This window comes from Panthera pardus, unplaced genomic scaffold, assembly GCF_024362965.1.
Source record: "Panthera pardus isolate Hobbes unplaced genomic scaffold, ASM2436296v1 HiC_scaffold_23, whole genome shotgun sequence".
Classification (NCBI taxonomy): Eukaryota; Metazoa; Chordata; class Mammalia; order Carnivora; family Felidae; genus Panthera; species Panthera pardus.
In genome coordinates, this window is record NW_026526799.1 from 248,329 (window position 1) to 274,219 (window position 25,891).

The 25,891-nt window shown below is 48.1% G+C and overlaps 1 protein-coding gene across 1 annotated transcript in view; it reads right to left on the minus strand.

Annotated features, from left to right (window-relative positions):
* The window catches only part of IREB2 (iron responsive element binding protein 2), a 46,922-nt gene extending 21,554 nt beyond the window's left edge, over positions 1–25,368 (minus strand). The window contains exons 1-8 of the mRNA XM_053888589.1: positions 25,234–25,368; positions 23,909–23,998; positions 10,564–10,729; positions 8,883–9,020; positions 7,750–7,968; positions 4,610–4,679; positions 3,985–4,168; positions 3,117–3,256 (exon numbers count right to left, since the gene is read on the minus strand). Of these exons, the coding sequence (XP_053744564.1) occupies positions 3,117–3,256; positions 3,985–4,168; positions 4,610–4,679; positions 7,750–7,968; positions 8,883–9,020; positions 10,564–10,729; positions 23,909–23,998; positions 25,234–25,252 (1,026 nt within the window). The 5' untranslated portion in view covers positions 25,253–25,368. The remainder of the gene's footprint in view (positions 1–3,116; positions 3,257–3,984; positions 4,169–4,609; positions 4,680–7,749; positions 7,969–8,882; positions 9,021–10,563; positions 10,730–23,908; positions 23,999–25,233) is intronic.
* Positions 25,369–25,891: the final 523 nt, after the last annotated feature.

Consider the following 25,891-nt stretch of genomic DNA (forward strand, 5'->3'; position numbering starts at 1 on the left):
TACCAGTGACAGTGAATGAGAGAGGTTCTCTGTTGTTCTTACCAAACATCAACTCGTTCTGGGTTTGCAGGTATTTTAAGCAAAAGGTCAACAGAAGAGTGGCCCAGTGTCACTGTCAGGCAGGGTCAAAAGGTCTTACAAGCTGAAAATGGCTAAGATCCACACGTGCACGTCCCCGAAACGGAGGTGCACTCGGGACTCGGCGCGGCTGTTAGCTTGGCAGCCCTCTTTCTTTCACAGCAGCACGTAAAACCGTGGTGCTTCTAAGTGCGGATGGCATCTCGCATTTAACGGAACACTAACACACTGATAAAACTGTGTATTTAAATACAAAAACATGGGGGCGCCTGGGTGGCTCAGTTGGTTAAGCGTCCGACTTCGGCTCAGGTCACGATCTCGCGGTCCATGAGTTCGAGCCCCGCGTCGGGCTCTGTGCTGACAGCCCAGAGCCTGGAGCCTGTTTCAGATTCTGTGTCTCCCTCTCTCTCTGACCCTCCCCCGTTCATGCTGTCTCTCCCTGTCTCAAAAATAAATAAACGTTAAAAAAATTAAATTAAATACAAAAATATGTACTGGCTATAAAAATTCTTCAAATTCTAACCTTGGTCCAAATATTTACAGCTTCGTTAATTATTGGTAAGTTTCATTCTGACAGGACGTCACGTGTGGCTTCAAACTTCGTTCCTTGTCAAGCCATGTTTGTGAGTTATCACCAAACAGCAGCAGCCTCAGCCTGGACGAGGACGGCGCCCAGGGAGGGAACTGGGGACAACCTTCAACCCGTGAGTGATACTCAGTCCTGACGGTCTAGAGGTGCTGGGGGCCACTGAATCCAGACTCTTTCATAAAAGGCTAAGATGTTTCTTTACGTTGCCGGCTCCAGTTGTGAGGATCCGAGCAACACAGGGAAGATACGCCAAGGCAAACGCTACGCCACCAAGTCAGTGAGGCACAACAACATACATGTGGAAAACAATACACGACTCATCCTATAAAAATCACGAATAGAACAGAACCTCAAAAGAGAAATAAAGTATTTAATAAATGAAACATACATGAAAGATTTAATTCTTCTATCAATATACCCAAATTTAAAAACATATAATACCGTTACAAGGAACAAAGCCAGGGGCGCCTGGGTGGCTCAGTCGGTTAAGTATCCCACTTTGGCTCGGGTCATGACCTCACGGTTCGTGGGTTTGAGCCCCGTGTTGGGCTCTGTGCTGACAGCTCGGAGCCTGGAGTCTGCTTCACGTTCTGTTTTTCCCTCTCTCTCTTCCCCTACCCCACTCATGCTGTCTCTCTCAAAAATAAATATAAACATTAAATTAAAAAAAAAAAAAAAAAACAAAGCCAGAGGGGTCTAAAAAGTGGCATTTACTTTCAGGATGTCCACAGGAGAGTGTGGATTTCTCTAAACCCATAATGAGATATTCCTTTTTCTTTAGAAATGACCCTGCAATTCTCAATTTAGCTTCTTGATCTTCTGGGGCCATACACTGAATCAATCATTTCTGCAAGGCGTCAGATTTTTCCTAATTAGGGAAGAAGGATCGACACTAAATGCTAAGAAGGAAGCAGGACCATTTTCTTCCTCTGCAGAGAATTTCGAAAGCCTTCAGACCAACAATCTAACCAGACAAGTGGAGGCTCCAGGATCTGAATTGGAGCCATAGGTGGGATATTTCCCATGTGCATTTATTTAACAGAATGGACTTAATCATTAAAATAGAATTAGTCAAGGGGCATCTGGGTGGCTCAGTCAGTTCAGCGTCCCACCTCGGCTCAGGTCATGATCTCACAGTTCATGGGTTCGAGCCCCTCATCAGGCTCTGTGCTGACAGCTCAGCCTGAAACCTGCTTCAGATTCTGTGTCTCCCTCTCTCTGTGCTCCTCTCCTGCTCGCACTGTCTCACTCTCAAAAATAAACGTTGAAGAAACAATTTTTTAATAAAATAAAATGTAACTAGTCAAAACCAGAAATTTAGGGGGCACTGCCTGGGTGGCTCAGTTGGTCAAGTGTCCAACTTTAGCTCAGGTCATGATCTCACGGTTCATGAGTTTGAGCCCTGCATGGGGCTCTGTGCTGATAGTTTGGAGCCTGGAGCCTGCTTCTCATTCTGTGTCTCCCTGTCTCTCTGCCTCTCCCCTGTTCACGCTTTGTCTCTAAACGTTAAAAAAAAAAAAAAAATTTTTTTCAAAATCAGAGATTTAGGATGGACAGTTACAAATTGCTGTTCACTAGGAAACTCTAGAGTACGTGTACTAAATGCACGCAGTGCATCTGAATTTTTAAAATTCAGGATGAAGTTTTTATAAAATCCTTCTAAAGTGTTTAAACAGCCAAGAGAAAATCTTGACTCTCCCACACTTCTACAGTCTGTATTATCCAGTAGAATAGTTTCTCAAGGGCAAATGATTCATTTAAGTATTCAAAGAGATGCGGGGGGCACCTGGGTGGCTCAGTCGGTCGGGCGTCCTACTGCAGCACAGGTGGTGATCTCACAGTTCATGAGTTCAAGCCCTGCGCTGGGCTCTCTGATGTCGGCACAGAGCCTACTTGGGAGGCTCCGTATGCCTCTCTCCCTGCCCCTTCCCCGCTCACACACGTGCGCTCTGTCACTCTCTCTCAGCCATTAAGAAATAAATAAAAGCTTTAAAAGCAGCATTCGAGGAGAGGCAATTATTCTCCTAAATACAATTTTCTAATCCAGAGGCAACGAGCGCTTACGAGGCAACATGGCTGAGAGCCCAGGGCCGAGGGCCTGGCCTGCCTGGTAGGGACCTTGCTCCACCTCCCACCGCTCGGCCCAGTGTCCCTTCCACGAGTCACTGAGCCCAAGGGTATGTCCATTTTCTCAGAATGGAAATGGGGACAGTCCTAGGACCGATGCCACGGGCTTGTAATGAGGAACACGCGAGTCACCGTGTCACGTGAACAATGGCCCGACACCCTAGACAAAGCGAGGCTTCCCGACCGCTGCCGTGATTGTGAGGACAGCTGCGAGGCCACGGCCAGGGAGGCCAGAGCCCCGAGGATGTGGCAGCAACTGCAACCCTGCCCTCGAGGGGCCCCGTGCTTCAGGCCCACTGAGTCACACAGGTGCCACAATTACCTTCGTGATGCCAAGAACAACATCTATGGACGTAACAAACGGGTTTGACGAGCCAGTTAGCTCACATCCCACCACCTCCGGTAACGTAAGAGAAACGGGCAGGCCAAGCATAACTGCTTCTGTCTCGATGCCTCCGACCCCTGAAGTGACAAAGACAGACGTTAGCGTGGCACAGTTCAGCTGTGGTTCTCTCTGGGGCACCAAGCGCTCTGAGTGCCTGAGGAGCTGGTCTGACCATACTCGCTCTCACTGTGCATGTGGACCCAAGTCCTAAGGAATGACTCCACTCACGTGGTTGAAAAATATTGGTGTTCACCTTCCTATTAAATTCAGTAAACAGTCTTTATTACGCTAAGTACCGCGCTAGGCTCGAGACATAGATACGAACGGAACCCAGGACCGCCAACCTCAAGAGGCTCTGTCCAATGACAAAGACTTCTCAACCCAGTAAGGAGGGCATGTGCCCTGCCAGAGGGACAGCCTGGGCAAAGCCACGAGGCGTCCAGTAAAAGCACAGCCCACGCTGCGCAGTAAACACTCGTGTGCAAGACACGCGTGCACGAACGGCCGGGAGCAGTCACACAGGCCTAGAGCACAGGCCTAGGCCGCATCGCCTTCACAGACAACGTTCCGCCACGGCTGCTCCACGACAGCAGTGCCCGGCCGGGCGCCGCACACCGTGTTCATAAACCCTCCCTCGCGCCACACTGTCCGCAAAGGCTAACACTCGTTTTTGCTGCTATGACAGATGAAGAAACAGCCTCGAAGAGGCCACAGAGCCCGCTGACCTGCTACGTATGCTCTTTTGCAGTGTTCCTGAATCATCTCCCCCCACCCCCAAATTAAACATATTCAGTCATCTACTTACCCCACCCCAGAATCCCCAATCCATTCACCATGGTTATATGAGAGTCTGTGCCGACGACGCTGTCCGGGAAGAGGAGGTCTTTTTCTTCGAAAACCACTCTTGACAAATACTCTAAGTTAACTTGATGAGCCATCCCAGTTCCGGGAGGGATTACAGCCACATTCTTAAAAACTCTTGAACTCCACTATATTATGTTTGCATTTTAAAAAATCCAAGCGTTAGTATATCACCTTGTGCTCACAATCAAAATGCAATATTGACGCAAAAAATACTTTACCGACATTCAATATGGTCAAAGTTGATAGCATACACGTAAAAACAAATATGCAAATACTAACCCTAAACATATTCATTTTGCAGATTATTAAATCAAAATTAGGTCAAAGAAAAATGATCTAGTAAGTCCAGATAAATGGTAGTTTTCTGTGTCCTAGGAACCACAGTGAATTACAGTCACTTAGTTTTTATCTTGTTTTATACACTGGGGTTTCCAACAAGATCTTATTTGAAGGAGGAAAAGGGATCCGCTGCTACAAAGCATTTAAGAACTACTAAAGGACATAAAAACCGTACTCATCACTATTTTATAAATTTAAATATAAAAATTTCCTCAAATCATGTGTACCTTGAAAAATTGAAGCCTCTCTCGATTTCTGCCAAATTCTACTTCTTGGTTTTTTAACACTGTTTCAGGTCTAAAAGGAAGAAAAGCCAGCATTACACGTATGTATTACACAGAAGACTCACCGTGTTTCTAAGAATTCATTCTCACGAGCACACACACATCTTAAAAACTCCTCGAACAACAATTTACCAGAGAGACTTCTCAGAATCAGCTGCTTTCTCGCAACACCGAAGTTCAGTTTTAAACACCACACCAGAAAGCTATTCCATCCCAGTGTCCCGAACCGTACCGACTCACTGTGTGAGCTGGCTCAACGTATCAAAAAGAACAGAGCAACCTTTCCTGGATTCCCCTCAGCAGGAAGAGGGAGGGCAGTGGTGTGGCCTGCACCCAGCACGTGCACTTCCCTTCCCCCCGCTGGGCCCCGGTGCCAGCACGGCCGGGCGGCGTGGACTAGTGTGGCACAGTGGTGACCGTGGTGCGATGCCACTTCGCGCCTAAGAAACTTTCAGCAAAAACCTTGTATTCAACTCACCCAAATTGGAAAGTTCTATCTTACGTAGAAGTATATGGACTATAAACATATCTTACATAAATCATATTTAAACTAAGAGATAAAAACAATCCACCTCCAAACAGTAAACACCGTGCCACTTTTAGAAAGCTATTTTTATCTAACGGACATTTAAACAATGATCTCTAAGGGCGCCTGGGTGGCTCAGTCAGTTGAGCGTCCGACTTCGGCTCAGGTCATGATCTCACGGCTCGTGAGTTTGAGCCCCGCGTCGGGCTCTGTGCTGACAGCTCAGAGCCTGGGGCCTGCTTCTGCTTCTGTGTCTCCCTCTCTGTCTGCCCCTAACCTACTCACATTCTGTCTCTGTCTCTCTCAAAAATAAACATTAAAAAAAAAAATTTTTTTTTAAATGATTTCTAGCAGTGTTAAGTTACTTCGCCTGCCAGCTGGCGATTGTTAACTAGAGTATCGATACGACTTAAATTATACACGTTCTCCAGGGTCCAGAAAATTACAGTTGTTTGTCAACTTAAAAAACAAACAAACAAAAAGAAACAGGGCTCCTGAGTGGCTCAGTCAGTTGGGTGTCCAACTGCGGCTCAGGTCATGATCTCATGGTTCATGGGTTCGAACCCCACGTCAGGCTCTGTGCTGGCAGCTCAGAGCCTGGAGCCTGCTTCGGATTCTGTGTCTCCCTCTCTCTCTGCCCCTCCCCTGCTCACACTCTGTCTCTCTCAAAAATAAACAAACTTTAAAAAAACTTTTTAATACAAAAATGAGTAAACATTAAAACCAAAAAAACAGACGGGCGCCTGGTGGCTCAGTCCGTTCAGCATTCGACTCTTGATCTCGGCTCAGGTCACGGTCTTGCAGTTCATGAGATCGAGCTCTGCGCCGGGCTCTGTGCTGACACTGCGGAGCCTGCTCAGGATCGTCTCTCGCTCTGACTCTCCTCTGCCCACGCTCTCCCAAAATAAACATTTTAAATTAATAAAAATAAACAAAAAGAAGTAAAATAAAACAAAGGTCATGTTGCTGCATGGTCACTCGAAGCCACAGTGCATGTCTATGCGCTTCTTCTCAGGGCTCAGGGAGCACAGCTCAGTTCCCACAGCGAGCAAGGCTCCAGGGCACCCCCCTCGTTAGCTCGGAGCCGGACTTCAAGTTAGGCGGCAGTTTCAAGGGCCAAGTGTACACTCTCAGCTCTCTGGCTGGGCCTGTGAGAAACACCTCCCTGGGACACCGACGTGCACAGAAGGGCCACTATGTTCATACGGCCAGGGACCACAGTCAGCCCACCCGAATGCTGTGTAATCTGGACTCAAAACTGAGGGGAAATGTTACAACAGATTGGATTTTTAATTAAAAACAGACCATCTCAGCACTTTGCACTGTGCCAATTACAAAAAGGCAGTCCAAAAAAAATCAATGGTGTTTGAATCAGGAAGTCTTCCTTTTCAGGAAACTGATTTCTGTGTAAGAAGAGATGTTCATCTCAAAAGTCAACCTGTATCTCACCACCAGGACAACCAGGTAGCAGGAACAAGAACTGATTACGTAAAACTGTCATAACCTGATGGTAAAGGACCCAGAGATCATCCTGAATTCTTAGCAAGGAAGAGGTCACTACTGACTGGAGGCCTCATTAAATATTGAGCGCCAGCTTGTACAACTACCAAGAATTTGAAAGATCCAATTTAACGTATTAGTGGTGCTTAGGATAAAGTATGTGTGGATATTATTCTTAGCTATCCTAAATCTTAAATGTGTTAAAATTTTTAAAATTTGAAAAAGTATGTCATTTTTTTTTAACTAAAAAAAAAAAAAAATTTTTTTTTCAAGTAGGCTTCAAGCCCCGTGCGGAGCTCAACGCAGAGCTTGAACTCACGACCCTGAGATCAAGACCTGAGCTGAGATCAAGAGTCAAGACACTTAACCAACTGAGCTACCCAGGTGCCCCATAAATTAAAAAAATTTTGACAGTCTCTTGACAATGGGGTAAAACAACTCTTAAAAGTAAGAGTTAAACTTTGAAAATTTCATAGCATACAAAAACTGAGGTATAGTTTTTTTAAACAATTACCTATTAGGAAATTTTATCAACTCCTAAGAACAGAATTCTTTCCTGGGCAGGTCCACTACTTCCCATGGCACCACATAGGCAAGTATTTACCTCAGAAGGCTCATTAAGTTCGTAATCTACAACAATCCTAATATTCTTAACACCGAGCTCTTTATGCGATTGGAAAAAGCAAGAGGTCTGAAACTATAAATAGGGAATTCACAGAAGAAACATGAACGTATAGTGAGCACACGAATGGTACAAATTCACTAAAATAAGAAATTCAAAGTTTAAGATGAGATCCCATTTTTCTGCCTACATTACTCACAAAAATGAAATGTATTTACAGAAAAACCTTCAGAAAGGTTCTGTTCTTCCTAAGGGGAAGTAGGTACTAGTCTTTAGAGACTACCATTTTAATTAACTTTGCTTCTCTCAGCACAACAGGAAACACACGTATGGAAGTGAGGCTACATAACAGGGACAGAAGGGAAGGAGACTGGTGAGATTTCCTTAACTAAAACATAACCTGGCTCGGATCAGTATGTTTAGAAAATCCCATACTCAGGCACTGGTTGCAAATGAAAAGGACATAGGATGGGTGTGTTCTCAATCTGCGAAGAAAATTTTCCTGAGCTCCGGCCTGGTTCTCCAGAATCACAGGATCCTCGGCAGGCGGTCTGGCCTCTGCAGGGAGCCTTCTTAGGCTGCGCTTTGAGTGGAGAGAGCTTTCCTGCTTTCTGCGGCTCACCACCTCCAGGATTTGGAGCATTCTGTATTGCACTAGCATTCCAAAAGAGGAAACAGAATAAAACCATCGGAAAGTGACACAAATGTAGCTTTTCAAAACGCACAGTTTGCCAATGGTATGTGGAATTAACTAAATGTTGTTCAATGTTAATACAGCATTTAATTCAGGTTTCAAAAGCAAATCTCAGCTTGCAAAAATATAATAATAATAAAATAAAACAAAAACAAAAAACTCAAATAGGTCATTTAAGTTTACGGAGATGACAGCACAACTCTGCACGCCCAATAAAATCATTTCACACACTTCCGTAATAATCGAGCTTCTAGCAAACACCTAACTAGGTCCTTTTCCCATCTATCAACTCAAGAGCAGCGCAGAGCCACAGTGCTAATCTCGAGGGCGAGAGCACTCAGGGGCTGGGACAATCCCGTCTCGCTACCAGGCTCCAGGGGGTGAGAAAGCACAAGCCAGCACATCGCAACACAATCAGGTCTTCTCTAGTTTGACCCCGGTCACAGGGACCTTTCACACAGAACATGTGTATTTCAGGGGAAGGAAAACAGAGTTTTAGCAAGCTCTGTGATTCTAATCACCAATTATCTAAAGACATTCATGGCTCACATCTTTAGATTCTCTCTCGAAGGCCAAGTAGGTTAAAAAACAAAAGAAAATGAAGACGAATTCAGACGGGCACTCCACAAAGCAGGTTCTAGGCTCAAACGTTTCTATCAAAAATGGCAGAATTCTACAAACATGAATATCATTTGACATTCAGACTGCCAGTATGTACACTTCACCAGCTTTTCCTTTCATACGTGAGTGGATACTACCTCGCGCCCCGTACTCAGGCTTAACTGTCTCTACTCCCCTTCTTCTCACCGCACAGCCCCACCGGGCTGGCTGTCGATTAACGCGCACGGCTGTCCGCGCAAGTATCTGCTCTTACCATTTACTGAAGTCGATCTGTAAAGAATGGTCAACTGTGAGATCTGTCGGACGGGCAGGGTGGACTTTCTTAGGGTCGCCTCCAAGAACTTTCACTGCCTCCCTCATAGCAGCAAAGTCCACCATTGCTGGTATTCCACTACAAAGTAAAGAAATGAAAATCATGGCTCACGCTCTTCTTTCATATGCTCAAAGAATACACATCGATTCACTTTTACGTTTGAAAGTATCCCTTTCTGGTTTGCATTCGTGTTAGATCATGTACTTGTTACCCAAAGTTAGACGTACCCTGTTTAATGAGAATTAAACATTACCTGAGAACTTGAGTGCTTGGGGGCCGACACACCAAAAATAACGAGACGTGATTTTTAGAGGCATACGGCAATTTCAAGAACTGTCTATGGAATTCTCTCCCTGTTTTAAATTCTGACACCCTGCTCCCTCCCTTCGCCCTGGCCCCACGCCCTTCCTCTCAGTGCCTGTCTACTACTCCAAAGCTCTCCACGAGACACACGTATCTCCGGCTGACCACACAACAAGCATTCACCGCATGCCTTCAGCGTGCCAGACACAATGACACAGGCTGGTCAGAGACAGCGCCTCCTCTCAGGAATCCGCTCAACAGTAACACAAGGACTAATATGGCAGCAAACAGAGGGTACAAAGCAGTGGCACACGAACCAGACGTGGGTGGGGGTGAAGGAGATGTTCTTAATTATCTAGCTAACTTCTATACCTCCCTTGAAACTCAGTTGAAGGTTAACTCTTCCAGTTACTAATCCCTGGACACCCAGATCAGGCAAAGTCTTTCAAGCCGGGGTCAAACGTTTTCGCTTGAATTCTAAGTGTGGCGGAAACCCACTAGTATATGGGGGCGTGACGCGACCCTAGTTAACATTTTTAATTAAATCACAATATGCTGTGCAAAGACAACTACAGACTCGGAAGTGTGCAAGCAGGGACACAGGCTAGAGACTGTAACAGCTGTAGTCCAGGTGAGAGAGAACGGGGCCAGGACCAGGAGAGTGGTGGAAACGGTAAGAGGACACGTCTGAAAGGTAGAGTCCGTGGAACTTGTGGACAGCCTGGATTACACACAGTGGGAAGAGAGGGGTCAAGGTCAACCCCTGGGTCTCTGCCCTACATGCATGGAGGCTATAGGGCATTTCCTGTGACAGAAGAGACCTGGAAAGGGACAGGCGTGGCTGCTGGGCAATCGATCTCTGGATGTGCTAAGCCTGACAAGCCACTCACTAGCTAAAGACAAGCAGGCAGTTCAGCAAAAAGAGTTTTTCGACAGAGTGTGTAAGAAACAAGTGCCTACTTTTTAATGAATTTATTTAGTTTAGAAAGGACAATTCTTTAAATTTATAGACTGATCTTCAGAATTAAAAACTGCAGAGCCAACCATCACGGAGTTTGAATTTTAAGAAGGAAATGTTCAGAAGGCCTGGATGGCTCAGTCGGTTGAGCGTCCAACTCTTGATTTCAGCTCACGTCCTGATCTCATGGTTCATGGCCTCGAGCCCCACATCAGGCTCTGCACTGTCAGCTCAGAATCTGCTTGGGATTCTCTGTCTCTCTCCCCCCCTCCAACCCCCCTCCCAGCGCATGCTCTCTCTCTCCCTTTAAATAAATAAATACTTTATAAATAAATAAAAAGGAAATGCTCTACCACTCACGTAAAATCTTGAAGAAGAACACGGGCTGGGAAAAAGGGCACTTCAACATTGCGTTGTTTGGTTTTCCAGTCTAAGATGTTCATGACATCCTGTTCTTTCATCAGAAAGCCGTCACAGTTCCGCACAGCAGCTTCCAACAGGACCCGTATTGAGTAAGGCAGGACATCTGATTCAGGAGAGAAGATCACTATTAACAAGGGAACAGTCTTACCTACGTACTGTAAAAATCACAACAGCAAAAAGTTAAAGACGGGGATGCGCTGTTTTCTCAATTAAAAAAAACTGAGTAAACAGGGAGGAAAACACTGTTCATGTTAATGCCAGGCTTTCTATAAATTCAACTTTCCTATATGTAAGCCAAGGCTCTGAAGAAACTCTTCATACAAGAGTTGCACTGATTTGGGTACACGAGCCAGACAAGTATCTAATATTCAGGGAAGACCAAGAAAAACTGAAAAGCACAGAAAATGAGAATTAAATACAATAATTAAAACATCCCTAAACGGTGTAAAAGTCTTTTAACAAATTTTTAAAAATTCCCATTGAGGGGCACCAGGGTGGCTCAGTGGGTTAAGTATCTGACTCATCTTTTTTTTTTTTTTTTTTAACGTTTTATTTATTTTTGAGACAGAGAGACAGAGCATGAACGGGGGAGGGGCAGAGAGAGAGGGAGACCCAGAATCGGAAGCAGGCTCCAGGCTCTGAGCCGTCAGCCCAGAGCCCGACGCGGGGCTCGAACTCACGGACCGCGAGATCGTGACCTGAGCCGAAGTCGGACGCTTAACCGACTGAGCCACCCAGGGGTCCCTGTGACTCTTATCTTGACTCAGGTTGTGATCTCACAGTTCTTGAGCCCCAGGGCAGGCTCTGTGCTGACAGTGTGGAACCTGCTTGAGATCCTCTCTCTCGCTCTCAAAATAAATAAACATTTAAAAAAATAATGTAGAAAGTACTTTTGTTACTATGGTTAGAAACCAAAATTTTCAAGAGTAATGATACAGAAGTATAAAATCAGAGTAGCTAAGTTAAAAAAAAAAACAAAACACCTTACATTTCAATTGAACTCATCTTTTTCTCTTTCTAGAAAAATATGTATTTCCTAGCTCTGCTCAGTGCAAATGCCCCCAACGACGATGATCCAATAGTAACGCACCCCCAACCATTCAGCCTGCTGTACACTAAATGCTATTTTCCCAATTGGAAGAAGACACCCGAGTTCCTTGGAGAAACGGTCAGTCCCGCGTTTGGGAAAGGGCACGGACAACGCGGGCCCAGGACGTCCTGTGTCAGAACCAAAGGAAGCAAAGGAAACTGATGAGTCAGTTTGATAATCAAAATGAACAATGACAGAAACTGCATCAAATACAAAAACAGCCCTTAGTTCATAATGACTCTTCAGCCGTGCAAGCTGCTAGAGAAGTCATTACCCTGAAAACTCACAAAAGGGAGAAAATCACTCATTAAGCTCGTCCTTCCTGATTTCAAGTCACCAAATAGTTCACGAAGACCAAGTCCCTCCACGCAGAAGTAAAGCTAATAAAAACAGAAGGGGAGTGACAGAATTCGACAACGCCCAACGAGCAATCTGGACAAGGCTCCGGTGCTCGGGGATACGGGAGCGGAACTCACAAGGGACCGAGCAAGCGGATGTCAACTCTGACCGCTTAGCATCACCGAAAGCAGGGCGTTAGAGAGAGACATCCCCTGCCTCCTGAGGAGAAAACACACGCCCCAAGTGACAAGGGTTCTCGCGAAAATGCACACGTACACGAGCCTGGTCCAATCAGCCAGCCCTCACTTCTAGCCAACGGGAGACACAGCGGTGGCGCCACAGTGAAGCGAAAGCACGAAGAAGCCATCAGCCAAATCCAGAACGCAGTACCTTCTACGGAGGAACAAACGTGGTTTCTTCCACATAAAGATGGCGTGGAAAAAGGAAAGAGGAAAACTACAGACCAAAGGAGATTTAAGAGATGGAATAACCAAATGCTGCGTGTGGCTCCGATTTGGACACCGTGTGACCAAATCAACTGTACAAGTTTATTTTTGAGATAATCAGGAAAACCTGAATACGGACCAGGTTTTACGTCCTATTAAGAAATTTCTGTTAATTTTGTTAGGTATAATGAAGGCGCTGAGTGTTATTTAAAAAAAAATGTAATGTTTATTTTTGAGAGAGAGAGTGTGAGCAGGGGAGGGGCAGAGAGAGAGAGGGAGACACAGAATCGGAAGCAGGCTCCAGGCTCCGAGCCGTCAGCCCAGAGCCCGACGCGGGGCTCAAACTCATGAATCATGAGATCATGACCTGAGCTGACGTCAGACGTTTAACCAACTGAGTCACCCAGGAACCCTACTGAGAGTATTACCTTTTAAGGTCCTTTTCAAAGGTCAGAGATATAGGTTACACAAATGGTGAAATATTTTTTTTTTAATTTTTTTTTTTTTTAACATTTATTTATTTTTGAGACAGAGAGAGACAGAGCATGAACAGGGGAGGGGCAGAGAGAGAGGGAGACACAGAATCTGAAACAGGCTCCAGGCTCTAAGCTGTCAGCACAGAGCCCGACGCGGGGCTCGAACTCATGGATCGTGAGATCATGACCTGAGCCGAAGTCGGCCGCTTAACCAACTAAGCCACCCAGGCGCCCCAAATGGTGAAATATTTTAAACAAAAGATCGGCAAAATGTTAATAGGGAGCTGACAAATACATACTGGGTTACTGTTTTCTCCCTACTTTTAGGATTGAGATTTTAACTCCACAAGTTAGAGATAATGAAGTTGTAAGGGAAGAGACAAGGGCCACACAGCCAGAAATGCAAGACTGAGAGCCTGTATCCGCTCTTACTATAGGTCTGACCTGAGGACAGGGACTTGAGCGGATTCGTGTTCTGCCTGACAATGGAACACCAGACACCTAACAGAGATGTGGGCATCAGGCTCACGTGCAGCCCTCAACCCTACAACAAAGAGTAGTTCTGGAGAAATGTTAGTTCTCATCCTACCTCAGTCAGAAACAGAACAAAGTCCCCCAAATCAAGAGGAGCTGCAGGGGAGAAAATTTTCTATTAGAACATTTGGAAATAATGAGAAGGGAAACATCACAAAAGCCAATACACAAGATCAGTCTTGGATACAGCTAATTATTCCGGAAAAACAGTATCAGGAATATTTTTTGTTTGAAGATCTTCATAGAAAGCATTTAATCACATTTGTAATAACATATGACAAACTCCAGCAAGTATCTCCATTTCCTTTGAAACCCATTGAGAATAATAAAGAGATAAAATTAGGAACAGGAACAAAGAGAGAAGCAGAACCGAACAAATTTATGAAGACAGCGCGGGCACGATGGACAGATCCAGAGGAGGGGCAAGGTGAGCACTGGGCCGCAGGCAGCCCGGGCCTTCCCAGGGGCAGCGTGAGGGGCTCAGAGGCAATGGCACAGAGCCTTCCGAGCTCCCAGTGAAGATGGTCTCCGACCTAGAGCTCTCTGCGCAGGCCAGCCCTCAATCGAGTGTGCAGGCGGCAGACGCCATCCTCCCCAGGGGAACACAAAAGCACACAGTCCGGGACATGGGTCTGTAGCACAGGCAAGAATGGGGACCCTTCCGGGCCAGGCTGTGGCCGTGCAAGTCACTTGACTTGCGGTCAGTGTCCCGTGGGGCAAAGAGCAAGGCCAGGCGGGACGCTGCCAAGAGGAGGGGAAAACTGGGGAGCCTGGCTGGTTCGGTCGGTGAAGTGTCCGACTTCAGCTCAGACCGTGATCTCACAGTTTGTGGGCTTGAGCCCCACATCAGGCTCTGTGCCTGTTTCAGATTCTGTGTCTCTCTGTCTCTCTGCCCCTACCCTGCTCATGCTTTCTCTCTCAAAAATAAAAAAAAATAATAATAAAAAAATTTAAAAAACAAGAGAGAGAGAAGGGGAAAAATTAACTGCCAGACCGCCTAAGGGTAGGGTAGAGGGTAGAGTTCTTCTGGAAGTTGTGGAGGGGAATTATTGACAAAGACTCCGAAAACTCAGGGAACAAAAAAAGACCATCATTACTTCCGGGAAAAAATACAAAGTCGCAAGAGACGAGACGCAGTCATGACCTGCTACGTGGCCTGGCCGGAACACTTACAGCTGTGATAACCTAAGTGTGGACTACAGACTTGGCCAAAAACTGTAACTGTAATAACTAAGAAGTACATGGGATATATGGAAAAGAAAAGTGCCGACTTCTTATTTTCCACAACAGAAAGTTAGTGAAGTCTAAAGTTGGAAAATCAAAAAACAGGGGCACCTGGTGGCTCAGTTGGTAGAGTGACTCTTGATCGCACGCTTGTGAGTTTGAGCCCCACGTCGAGTGTAGAAATTACTTAAAAAAAAAAAAAAAAAAAAAAACTTTAGAAGAAAAAAGAAAAAGAAAATAGCTATACAAGCAAGGCGATTTAGTAACGCGGAGGAGATCATGGTAAGAAATAACCATGGGAACGAAAGATCTCCGCAGAGCAGAAATGGAGGGCGGCGCAAGGGGCTACTGTTTAGTCATAATCTTAGTGACCTCCAGGTTTTTAGTTCTATCGTTTGAACGTTAACATTAAATTTAAAAGCAGCTGTCAAATAAGAGTGCTTTAAAAACAAAAGGAGTCACAAACGTCAACTGGACAACTGTCACTAACAAGCACTAACTTGCACATTTGCCTGAATCTGTAGTTAAGTACCAGCGGCCGACTGTGAGAGAGACAGACGCGTCCCACCCGTCCCTCCGACAGAAACAACTGCTCATTTCTCTCCGGCCTCACTTCCGGCTGGTCCCCAAGACAGTACTAGGATCCCCCCCTCCCCCCCCGCCGGCATCCACTGTCGCGCCACCTTCCACACCGGAGACCGGCTGTCGTGTGAGCCGCAGAGCGTGGCGGAGGCCACAGCACGGACTTCAAAGGCCACCTACGAAAGTTCTCCAGCCTCGGCCTTGCTCTCCCGGACTCACTCCGGGGGAAGCCAAAGCCCGTTCGGAGGGCAATCCCGCGGCAGCGAGGAGGGGCCCGTGACGGATAAAACCGGGGCCCGGGGCCCAGGGCCAGCGTGCGAGCGGGGCTGCACTGCCCCGGGGGCAAACCCTCCGGCCCCAACCATTCAACCGAGCCACCCTCAGGTCCTGACCCACAGGAGCCAGGAGAGGTTAACGCGCGTTTACACACGTCGTCCTTTAGGCACAACGCTTTCAGGCTGTTAGGCGGTAAAAAGTCCTACAATTCTCTTCCCCAACTACTCTAACGGTGACACATGCAGCTATTTATTCAGGACCCACTCAGGAGAGGTTGAGGCGCTCTGCCTACGTCATCTCGTTCAATCCTCAGAGCAAGCCTCTAGGTAGACAGCCCAGAGCCAGAGCCACGGCCACAGGGGGCAGCCTAGCTGGTGTGGAAAGCCGGGTGCAGACGCTCTAGTTAGCCCCACACCCCCCTCTGAAACAGGTGCAAAGCTCAGGAAGGCCCCCAGGGTCTCCTTCCCTTTCTCCCTACCCCCTCCACGCGCACACTCCTGCTCCCACCAAACCATCTTTAATTCAAGTCCGCGCACCTCAGGGCCTTTCTGATCCCCACTCACCCGGGCGGTTCTCCAACACCGGGGAACTTCACCTTCTCTGTCCCCCGCGCCGCCCACCCACGGACCCCCTCACCTTCGCACTTCGGGCCCTACTCGCTTCCCAGACCCCCACTCGCTCGCCCCTTCGTTCTTTCATCCTAGCGGCCGCCAAAACACCAACGTGTCCTTCGGGCAGCGAACCCCACACCACTTCCTAAGAACTCTTCTTTCTGTTTCAAACATAACATCACCGTTGGGGCGCCTGGGTGGTTCGTCCAGTCGGTTGAGCGTCCTACGCTTGATCTCGGCTCAGGTCATGATCTCAGAGTTTGTGAGTTCGGGCCCCGTATCGGGCTCTGCGCTGACAGCGCAGGCTGTTTGGGATTCTTTCTCCCTCTCGGCCCCTCCCCTGCTCACACTCTCTCAAAATAAACTTAAAAAAAATAATAACGTTACTGAGGCATATTTTGCCCATCGTGAAAATCACCCTCTCCAAGCACAAAATGCAATCCTAGATTTACTGAGTTGTACAATCAGCACCTGTTCTAGAACATTTCATCACTCCATCGGCCCCTCCCACCCATTGGCAGTCCCTGTCCTCTCCTCTCCCACCTCAGGAAACCACACAGCCACTTCTGTCTCTAGCTCTGTTGTCTCTGGCTCATCTCATACTGACAGACTCATACAATCAGGTCTCTCAGGGTGTCCGGCTTCCTTCACTGAGCGTGCTCCCGAGCGCGTCCACGCAGTAGCACGTATCTGGAGACAATTTCTTTTAACTGCTGAAGAGCATTCAAGGTGTACATGCCGAATTTTGTCCATCCGTTCACGCACCGAGGGACAGTTACACTGTTTGCAATTTTTAGCCATCATGAATAACGCCACTCGGATCATTTGCAGATCTTTGTGTGGATAACTGTTTTTATTTCTCTTGAGAAGATTCCTAAGAATAGAATTGCTCGGTCATATGGTAAATGTATGTTTAACATTTTAAGAAACCGCCAAGCGGTTTTCCAAAGGGGCTGCACCGCTGTACGTTCCAGCAATGTGCGGAGGTCCTCAATCTATTTTTTATGGAATACCCATTCCAGGGGGTGTGAGACAGCTCGATGTGGTTTTAATGGCGGTGACACGTGAAGGAGGGAGAGAAAAAGAAACCCACAGTAACGGGATAAACTGGAAGCAGCGTGAATATGTGCTGCAGCCTCGGCTGGGTCCTCCCCGTCCACCCAGAGGTTCTGCCGGGTCTCTCACGCCCGTCCCCCCGATCTCCCCAATAATCCGCACGTCGTCCACTCTCCTTACATCTACTCTCCGCTTTCCTCGTCCAAGACCCGGCCCCACACCCCACCGCAACCCGTCCCGCGACACCCACGCGCACGGCCACCTCGGGGTTACTCCTCCCTCCCGAGAGGGAGAAAGAGAGACTCCCAAGAAGACGGCTGCGCAGCTCCCGCTAAGTGCCAACCTCCCTGGAGGAGCTCCGCCTCCCGTCCCTGCGGGCACACCTCAGCACCCCGAGTCATCCGTCACCCTGACTCCTTCGCCTGCGATCTGGCCCTTTCTTCCGGGTCCTTCCAACGAACAGCCTCTAGCTCCAGGTCACACACACACGGCCTCCGAGTGCTTCCTTCTTCAAACTCTCAGTGAAGCTTTCTGAGAGTCACTTAGATTCCCAGCGTGCACTTCTCTAGACTTCCACACTGTTCGGCCCACGCCAATCCGACTCCTATCCTCCAACGCCGACAAAACAGCCCCTCTCAGAAACGCTCAACACGGCTACTCATCCCTCCCTCCCGAAACTCTCCCCGACTAGTTCCCACAACGCCATTCCGCTCGTCTCCGTGTCTCCCGCCTCACATTTCGGCATGACTCCCGAGCACACGCAGTAATGGTTCCAGACTATTCTTTAAACAACGGTGAAACCGTGACTAGCCCTGGAAGACAGACAGCGCCTCCTTCTGGAGCAAAGGGCAGGCACGCCTACTCCCCATTACAACAGACCTGGGCTCCCGAAGTCCGAGCTCCCTTTCTGAAACACAACCATTCCGTGCGCGCGCCATCACCTGGCCCTCTTCAGAGTCACCTGTAGGTACAGTGGCCTGCGTGCTGGTACCACGGATCCCGCTTTGCTGGGGGTAACGAGCCACCTGTTGTCTCTGAGAGCCTCGTGTCTTCTGTCAGCATCTATGAAAGTACGTCAGGCTAACTTGTTAACTTGAAAGGAGGGTAAATTTTAGATCCTTTCCAGTCCTTAACACCTTCCGGCAGGACTGTCTGGGTTTCCTGGCCAGACTCTACTCCTCTGCCTGATATATATATATTATATATATATATATATATATATATGTATGTACGTATGCAAAGCAAGCTCTGGGTACCAACATGGAGCTCAAACTCACAACCCTGAGAACAAGAGTCACATGCCTGGGGGGCCTGGGGGGCTCAGTCGGGTAAGCGTCCAACTCGCGATCTCGGCTCAGGTTGCGATCTCGTGATTCACAGGATCGAGACCCGCGTCAGGCTCTGCGCTGACAGAGGGATTCTCTCTCTCTCTGAATAAGCAAATAAACTTTAAAAGAGTCACACGCTTGGGGCGCCTGGGTGGCTCAGTCGGTTGAGCGTCCGACTTCAGCTCAGGTCACGATCTCACGGTTCATGAGTTCGAGCCCCGCGTCAGGCTCTGGGCTGATGGCTCAGAGCCTGGAGCCTGCTTCCGATTCTGTGTCTCCCTCTCTCTCTGCCCCTCCCCCATTCATGCTCTGTCTCTCTCTGTCTCAAAAATAAACAAACATTAAAAAAAAAATTAAAATAAATAAATAAATAAATAAATAAAAAATAAGAGTCACACGCTCTATTCGCTGAGCCAGCCAGGCCCCAGTACCTCAGACTGCAGTCCAGACTGAGAAAGAGGGCTAAGGGGGTGGAGAACCCACTGGAGTAGCTAGGGGCTGGACCTAAAAACCCTGGTCAAGGCCAGAGGCCTGGACCAGTTCTACGAAGTCTTGTAACCCCCTCAGATCTGGCAACAGGATTAACTCCTATCTGTGTCTGATTAGAGTCAAGGTATCGTTTCTGTCTCTAACTAGTACTAGGCTGGACAGATTTCCAATAAAGAACTGTGACCTTTAAAACACGCACACACTACTGCCATGAATGAAATTTAAGAAGGCAGAGAGAAGATTCCTGCTTCTTCGAGACTATTTTCGCCACTAACTGCCAAGGTGGAGAAAATAAGAAAAGCAGCACCTATTATGGAGGAAAACGCACACACGTGCACTGTCCTCAGGCACCCCTGGCAGGCACACAACCTGGCACCAGCTGCTAACCTAACAGACATGCTCTGTGACACTGTGCAAACCGCCACCCGTGGCACGGACGGCCCTGTGTCCCAGGACCTCCCTGGCTGCTGCACGCAAGCGAGAGCCAGGGCCGGACAGGTCAGTGACCCACAGCCTGAGGAGAAAAAAATACCCTAGGACAATGATGTCCCTGTCCCAGGGATTTGCAATCAGGACACAGAGTGACCAGAAAGGTGTTAAGAGCTAAGCTAGAGACTGAGGCTGCCATTTGGGGCCACATCTCAAGTTAGCGGGCAAAGGACGCTGGGTTGCAATGAAGCAGAGGGGGCAGAAGATTGGAGATAAAGAAAGAACTTCCTCAATTCTGGCCCGTGTGCATTTTCTTCAGATACAGCCACCTTTCACCAGCCAGGGAGCTCTGCACTATTACGATAAATCTTTCTTCACTTGAGGTAGCAGGGGTCTGTTCTGTGCCACCTAAAAGGCCAAATCTAGAACACAAAACGTCAACAAAAGCAAAGTTAAAATCAACAGGCCCTCGGACAAAATGTGGAGGGGGAGTGAATATGCAGCTGGACCCTGAACAGTAGAGTCACGTTAGGTAAAAGTAACCCTCAGAAAGTTCCGCACCGTGTGTAAACTTTACAAGCAAACTATTTTGCCGCTAACCCAACTCACAGCCCTTTCCAGAGTCCAGTGCAGAGACAAGATCAGAAAACACGGACTTGTGCCCCTTCTAGCAAGAGAACTACTCCAGCAACAGACCTGTGACAAGCCAGCCAAGCTAGGTTAAAACTATAGGCGGAAGAAGTCAGCCACAGGTACAGTCTTAACTGGCTGGTAAAACAATCATCATGTAACGACCAGCCGCGGCTACACTGGGCATCACATAAAATGAGTAGGTGGCTACAGAGACAGACGACTAGAGGGTACACATTCAAAAAGAAACACAGATAAAAAGACTGGCAGCCTTCAAGTGACATTCAAAAAGAAACACAGATAAAAAGACTGGCAGCCTTCAAGTGACTGACGGCTTTCTTCCTTCGTCTTTGGATGTGTGGAAACCACATCTTTCCTTGAGTTTTTGTTCCTTAAGTCAAGGGTAAAGCCTGGAACACGCAGTACACAGCGAAAAAGAAAAATGCTGATGAAGGTGAAGGGAATGGCACACTTTCAAACCAATGAAGCTAATGACAAGCTTGCATCAAAATTTAAATATCACACACACACACACACACAGCAGCTTTATTTCTAAATAGGGAAGAGCTGGTGAGAAGCTCACCAAACTATTATGCATTCACACAGGCAGTACGGTGCAGCCGCCGGAGGCTGCTGAAGAGTATAGGTATCCTTGCTACCTGAACTCACGCTCCCAGACTCAGAAACCAGAGGATCAGATAGCAAGGGATACTCGTATTCCAAGGCATGGAAAGATGCTCGTGATACAGCAAGTAAACAAACAAAAAAAGGCTACGAAACCACACACGCCGTATTTCTCTTAAAAGTAGCACATTTATATGTATCTGTACCCGCACGTTAAAATGACAGTTTCTGCACTGCCTGAAGTGTTGTCTTCTTGCGTTTCTCATACCCAATCTAGTTTCTTATAAACAATAAAAACTCTCCTAAAAAATAGGCTTTTTCAGAGGCTAGGTTGGGATGTGGAAAAGTAAGCCTCGGCTCTACTACAGGACAGTAGTGAAGCAGTCAGGAAGGGCAAGAGGGTGAATGAGCTGGCCTGAAATAAAGAAGGGGCCTGGGGCTCTACTCCAGCCAAACACCCCGTGCTCAGCGACGGCCGCTCTGAAACGCTCACCACCGCCAGGCCAGTCTTTGCACTGTCCTCCCCCTTCCTCAACACTTCCCCTTCCGTTTGTTCTATTAACGGCTGACCGTTCTCACTCCCTATGTGCTGACTGTCCTGCATGACCCGTCTGTTCAGTATTAATTCAAGTCCTAGTTCCTTCAGAAAGCAGTCTGACTGTCCCAGGGAACAGTGATTTCTCCCCTCCTTGGAAACATCCAGAGATCTATGTAACAGAGTTACTCAAAATCTCGAAGGCTGTAGGCATCGGAGCGCCTGACAGGCAGCTCCCAATCACTAAAAAGGCGATTTGCCAAGGAACTTATAGAAGATCGAAGTGAAATCAATGTGTAGGACGTGTCCACTTCCATAAAGACACCATGAGTATAAACCTGGGAAGCAAAAAGATCAAACGGCAATAAAACAAAAAAACCCCCACAGAAGTGAAGTCATTTATGTTGTGCTCTATGGAAAGACAGACCGAGTAAGAAGAAACCAGGCTGGCTCACTCCCCAACCACTTCAACCCTTTCTCCCTTGCCGCATCTACTGTAAAAGCTGGAAAGCCACCTGTTCCGACCTTCAGCCTCCCCGAAGTGGACAGCGGCCACCGACCTGGCCAAGGAGATACAGGCAAAAGCAGAGGGCTTTTCTCCCTCTGCTGCCCTTCAAGCTGCCGAGGACATGGACAACGTCTGGAGATGCAGTGGCTCTTTGTGACCAAAACAACGAAGGCAAAACAGAAAAAAAAAGAAGCCTGGATCCTTGCTGGCACTGGTGCTGTAAGGTCCCCGTCTGCCCAAATCTAGAGTTCCTGTCACACGGGAGAAACCACCTGTTTGCTGAAGTCACTGTACAGCAGGTTCTCAGCTCAGGAGAGGGGCTCGCAAGAGTTAAGTCATTACAGCTGTCATTCTCCACCTGGCAGGCATCAGAATGAGGGACAGGAGCAGAGAAGACTGTGGTCCCAAACCCCGGTGACTACGAAGCGGGGTCCCCTAAGCACATCTCTGGAAGGCCATCCAACATGGTCCCTCCAGAAGTGCAACAAAGCCTCTTTGTTCTGATGATAAACAAGCAAAACAACCCTCCACTGAAGCGACTCCTCTCTTCCCAAGTCACTTCTTTCCGATTTTATTCCCCCAAGTGAGGACTAAGAAGGTACTAATTATTAATAAACCTTTCCTAATAACCACTCCATGAATAAAACAGAACTTTAATCCCATGGAAATAAAAACCAAATTTCTGTTTTGAAGGCATTTGTATTTACAGGTGTTTTATTATTTTTTTCATGGTTATAAACACCTCGGTGTTCTGGAACTCAGTTATCCGGATGGCCACGAAAACTTATTTTCCAGAGAAAATTTAGCTTTTGTGTTATTAACCATTCTCTTTCAAAACATTTTAGTTATTTTTGATAGTTTCCTACTGATTGTCTGCATTTTGGAAATACAGGCCGTTTTCAAATGGGCACATTTCCACAAATTATCCACAGAAAGAATTCATACTTAATTTTTAAAATATCCGCACATATGTTCTTTCAATCATTAAGCTATAAAATATGGGTTAAGAAACTTCTAGGCCAGAATCACTAGATATTTGAAAGTAAAGGGAAACAGAAGATCTTTCTTATACATAAGCACTTTAGCTGTTCCCTGTTCAGGATTTAAAAATTCACCATCACTGAAAGAATAAAAGAAATGTGAATTAAAGACATATGACACTAAGAAAACCACCAGCCTCTCCTAATACAAACCACCGCACCCAAAGATGTAAGGTAAAGGGTACTGCTCCCATTTTGGAGAACCTTTTATTTTTAAAAGGCAACCTGGTTCTAAGACAGGTTTCTTCTCCAAAAATTGAAATATTCTCATGATGGACACGAAAAACTGCCAGTGGCAGTCTACAATATTTAGACACATCAAAATCTACAGGAAAATCACAAAAGCAATCTTCTTAAAGACTATAAGAAGAAAAGATTAAAAGAAAAGCTCCCTCCAAAATGCACTGCAATAGATTTCGCATTTATCTTTTCAGTAGTTTTCACTGAAAAATCCAAACAAAAACCACTCTTCCAAACAGGTCTTCTCTTCATTGGCTGGTTCAGTTTTCAATTGTCCATAGAGTCAAGACTTCCATCAGATACCCTAGGGTTGAGGCAAATTCAGTCTTCTGAGCTCTCAGTGAAGGGTCTGACCGTGGTCAGGCACCTGCAAAGGTCTGGCAACGGTGCCGGTGCACAGGCCAGGGCAAGCCATGCCCTGGAGAACAACTCACGTCAGCGGGCCCTGTTGACGGTTCCGATTCAAGTACAGCAGGTAAAGAATGGTGGGCACTGTTCACGCGAAAAACTAAAGCATGGGTATGATAGGTATAGAATATCATCAGTCAGGTTTTGTGGTTTTTTTTAAATAGTTTCTCTGCGGAAAAAAAACCCACTGCTAAATGAACTTACATTTTGAAATGAGAAGTTAAGGTATGGACTTATACCCTCCCTCAAACAAAAGTCCCAACAGGAGATTTTAAAATGTTACAGGTATGTGTAGGCTTACCTGTTACAACATGGTGGGAGTAAATTTAAAATTTCTTCAGCTGAGCTTAACAAATGCAGTTTTATTATTGGAAACTAAATCCCTCCCCCCCACCCCGAAAATTTAAGCAACATTACCATACTTGGTGCCTCCAAGTCTAGGTACATTGAAGAACTTCTTACGTGAGTTGTCATTTAATGTTTCGATAAGGTACTCAAAGGCGTATCCTGAAAAAAAAGTATAGTTTCATGAAACACAGCTACTAAGTACCTTAATGCAAAGTGAAAACAAACAGAAACCAGCTTTGTCCGTTAAAATCTTCTGCAATGGTGGAAACGTTGCATATTTGCAGCGTCCAATAAGGGAGCCAATCAGCCACATGTGGCTACCTGAAATGCAGCCATAGCCATGGAGGAAATGAATTTTAAAACTTAATTTTAATTAATTTCAACCTAAATAAGCACGCACTGCTAGAGTCCACTGTATTGGACAACAAAGTTCAAAGCATGATTCTTGTCACATAAAAACAGGTGAAGTAACGAACTCCCGAAAGGTGGCAACAAAGAATATCCAGAGAGGAGAAATAAGAATGATTTAAATGATGTACAGGCGTTTGTTTGGGGGAGGCCCTGTCCTGAAAAATGCTAAGTACAGATAGAACACTCTGAGAACGCCACAATGACAAGGGTTGGGGTTTTTTGGTTGTTTTTTTGTGTTGTTTTTTTTTTTTTTTTCAAATAATCGAAAGAGATTTTTACAGAGTGTTGGGCAACATGGATAAAATCAAAACCACACGAAAACAAGAAACTTGTCCGGTAAGACCCTGCCAGGTCTGCAGACCCAAAGTACAAACGAACAACAGAATTTCCCCCTAAAGGAGAGTGAAGCGAACCAAGAAGTCAGAGACCCGGGGGTCTCCGCGGAGCGTTCCCAGCTCGCACCGTTCCCGGGAGCAGAGCCTGCGGATCTTTTGTGCAGACTCATCGCGGTGGGTGGGCAGGACCCTCGGCGTTAGCACCCCGGCCCACTGTGGGAGCGGGAGCGCGTCCTCCCCCGTGGAGGACGAAAACGGGGGGGGGGGGGGGGGGACCCGCGCCGCAGTGGGTGCTCCGGGACCGGCCGACCGGAGCCCGGCCTTGACCGCTTCCCCCTCCCCCCACCACCACTCCGGGCCGGAGCCCGCGGCACAGGGAGGGGCTCAGCCGAGCGGCGGGGGTCCACCCGCTGAGGCGCGAGCCCCCGGCAGGGAGACCCCGCCCCCACCCCGGCTCCGCGGACGGGGGCGGCCGGAAGGCAGGCGGCCCCTCCCGACCCCGGAGCCGCCGAGCAGCGGCCTCGGGCAAGCGGCGGGCCCCGCGCAGGCCGGCCGGCCGGGGCGAAGGCAGCGGGCCCGGGGCGCGCGGCCCGCCGGCCAGGCCCGGGCGAGCGGAGCGGGGAAGCGCGGCCGCGGGCGGAAACTGACCTGCAGCTGGGGCGTCCATCGCCGGAGACCATAGTATCCCTGCGGGGAGGGGGCCCGCGGGGGAAGGCGGGGGAGGCCGGGCGGGGAGAGGGAGGAAGGCGGGCGGGCCGGCGGGGGAGCAGGAAAGGGGCAGTCTCGCGCAAACACCGCGAGAGCCGCAGCGCCGGGCCGGCCAGCGCTCGCGGGATTTGCCGCCCAACTGTCGCGAGATCTTCGGACGAGGAAACAAAGAAAGACAAGGGGGCGGGGCTCCCGGAAGGCGGTTCTCCTGGCCCCGGAGCTGGAGTTACAGGCTTGTGGCCGCCTCGGGTGTCCTACTGGGCGTGTGGGGTCGAGCGGCATGCGGGTTCCCGTGGGGAATCCCGGGAAACCCCGGGACACCAGGCGCAGGAAAGCCGCCTTGCCCTGCACACTGGCCTGGCTTCACCTGGGCGCTCAGGTGGAGCCCGCGCGCCTTCCAGGAGCCCCGGCCCGGCCGACTGCGGAGCGAGGTCTCTCCCTGCGTCCCTCCGCCTCCGCTCCTCGGGCTCTTGGCCCCCTCGACCGCCGTACCAGCCTGTGGCAGCCAGGGCCCCGGAAAGGGCTGCATGGGCTCGTCCTGCCTCCCTCGCCCGCCCCCCCCCCCCCCCCGCTACGGCCCCCACCCCCGGAACTGCCG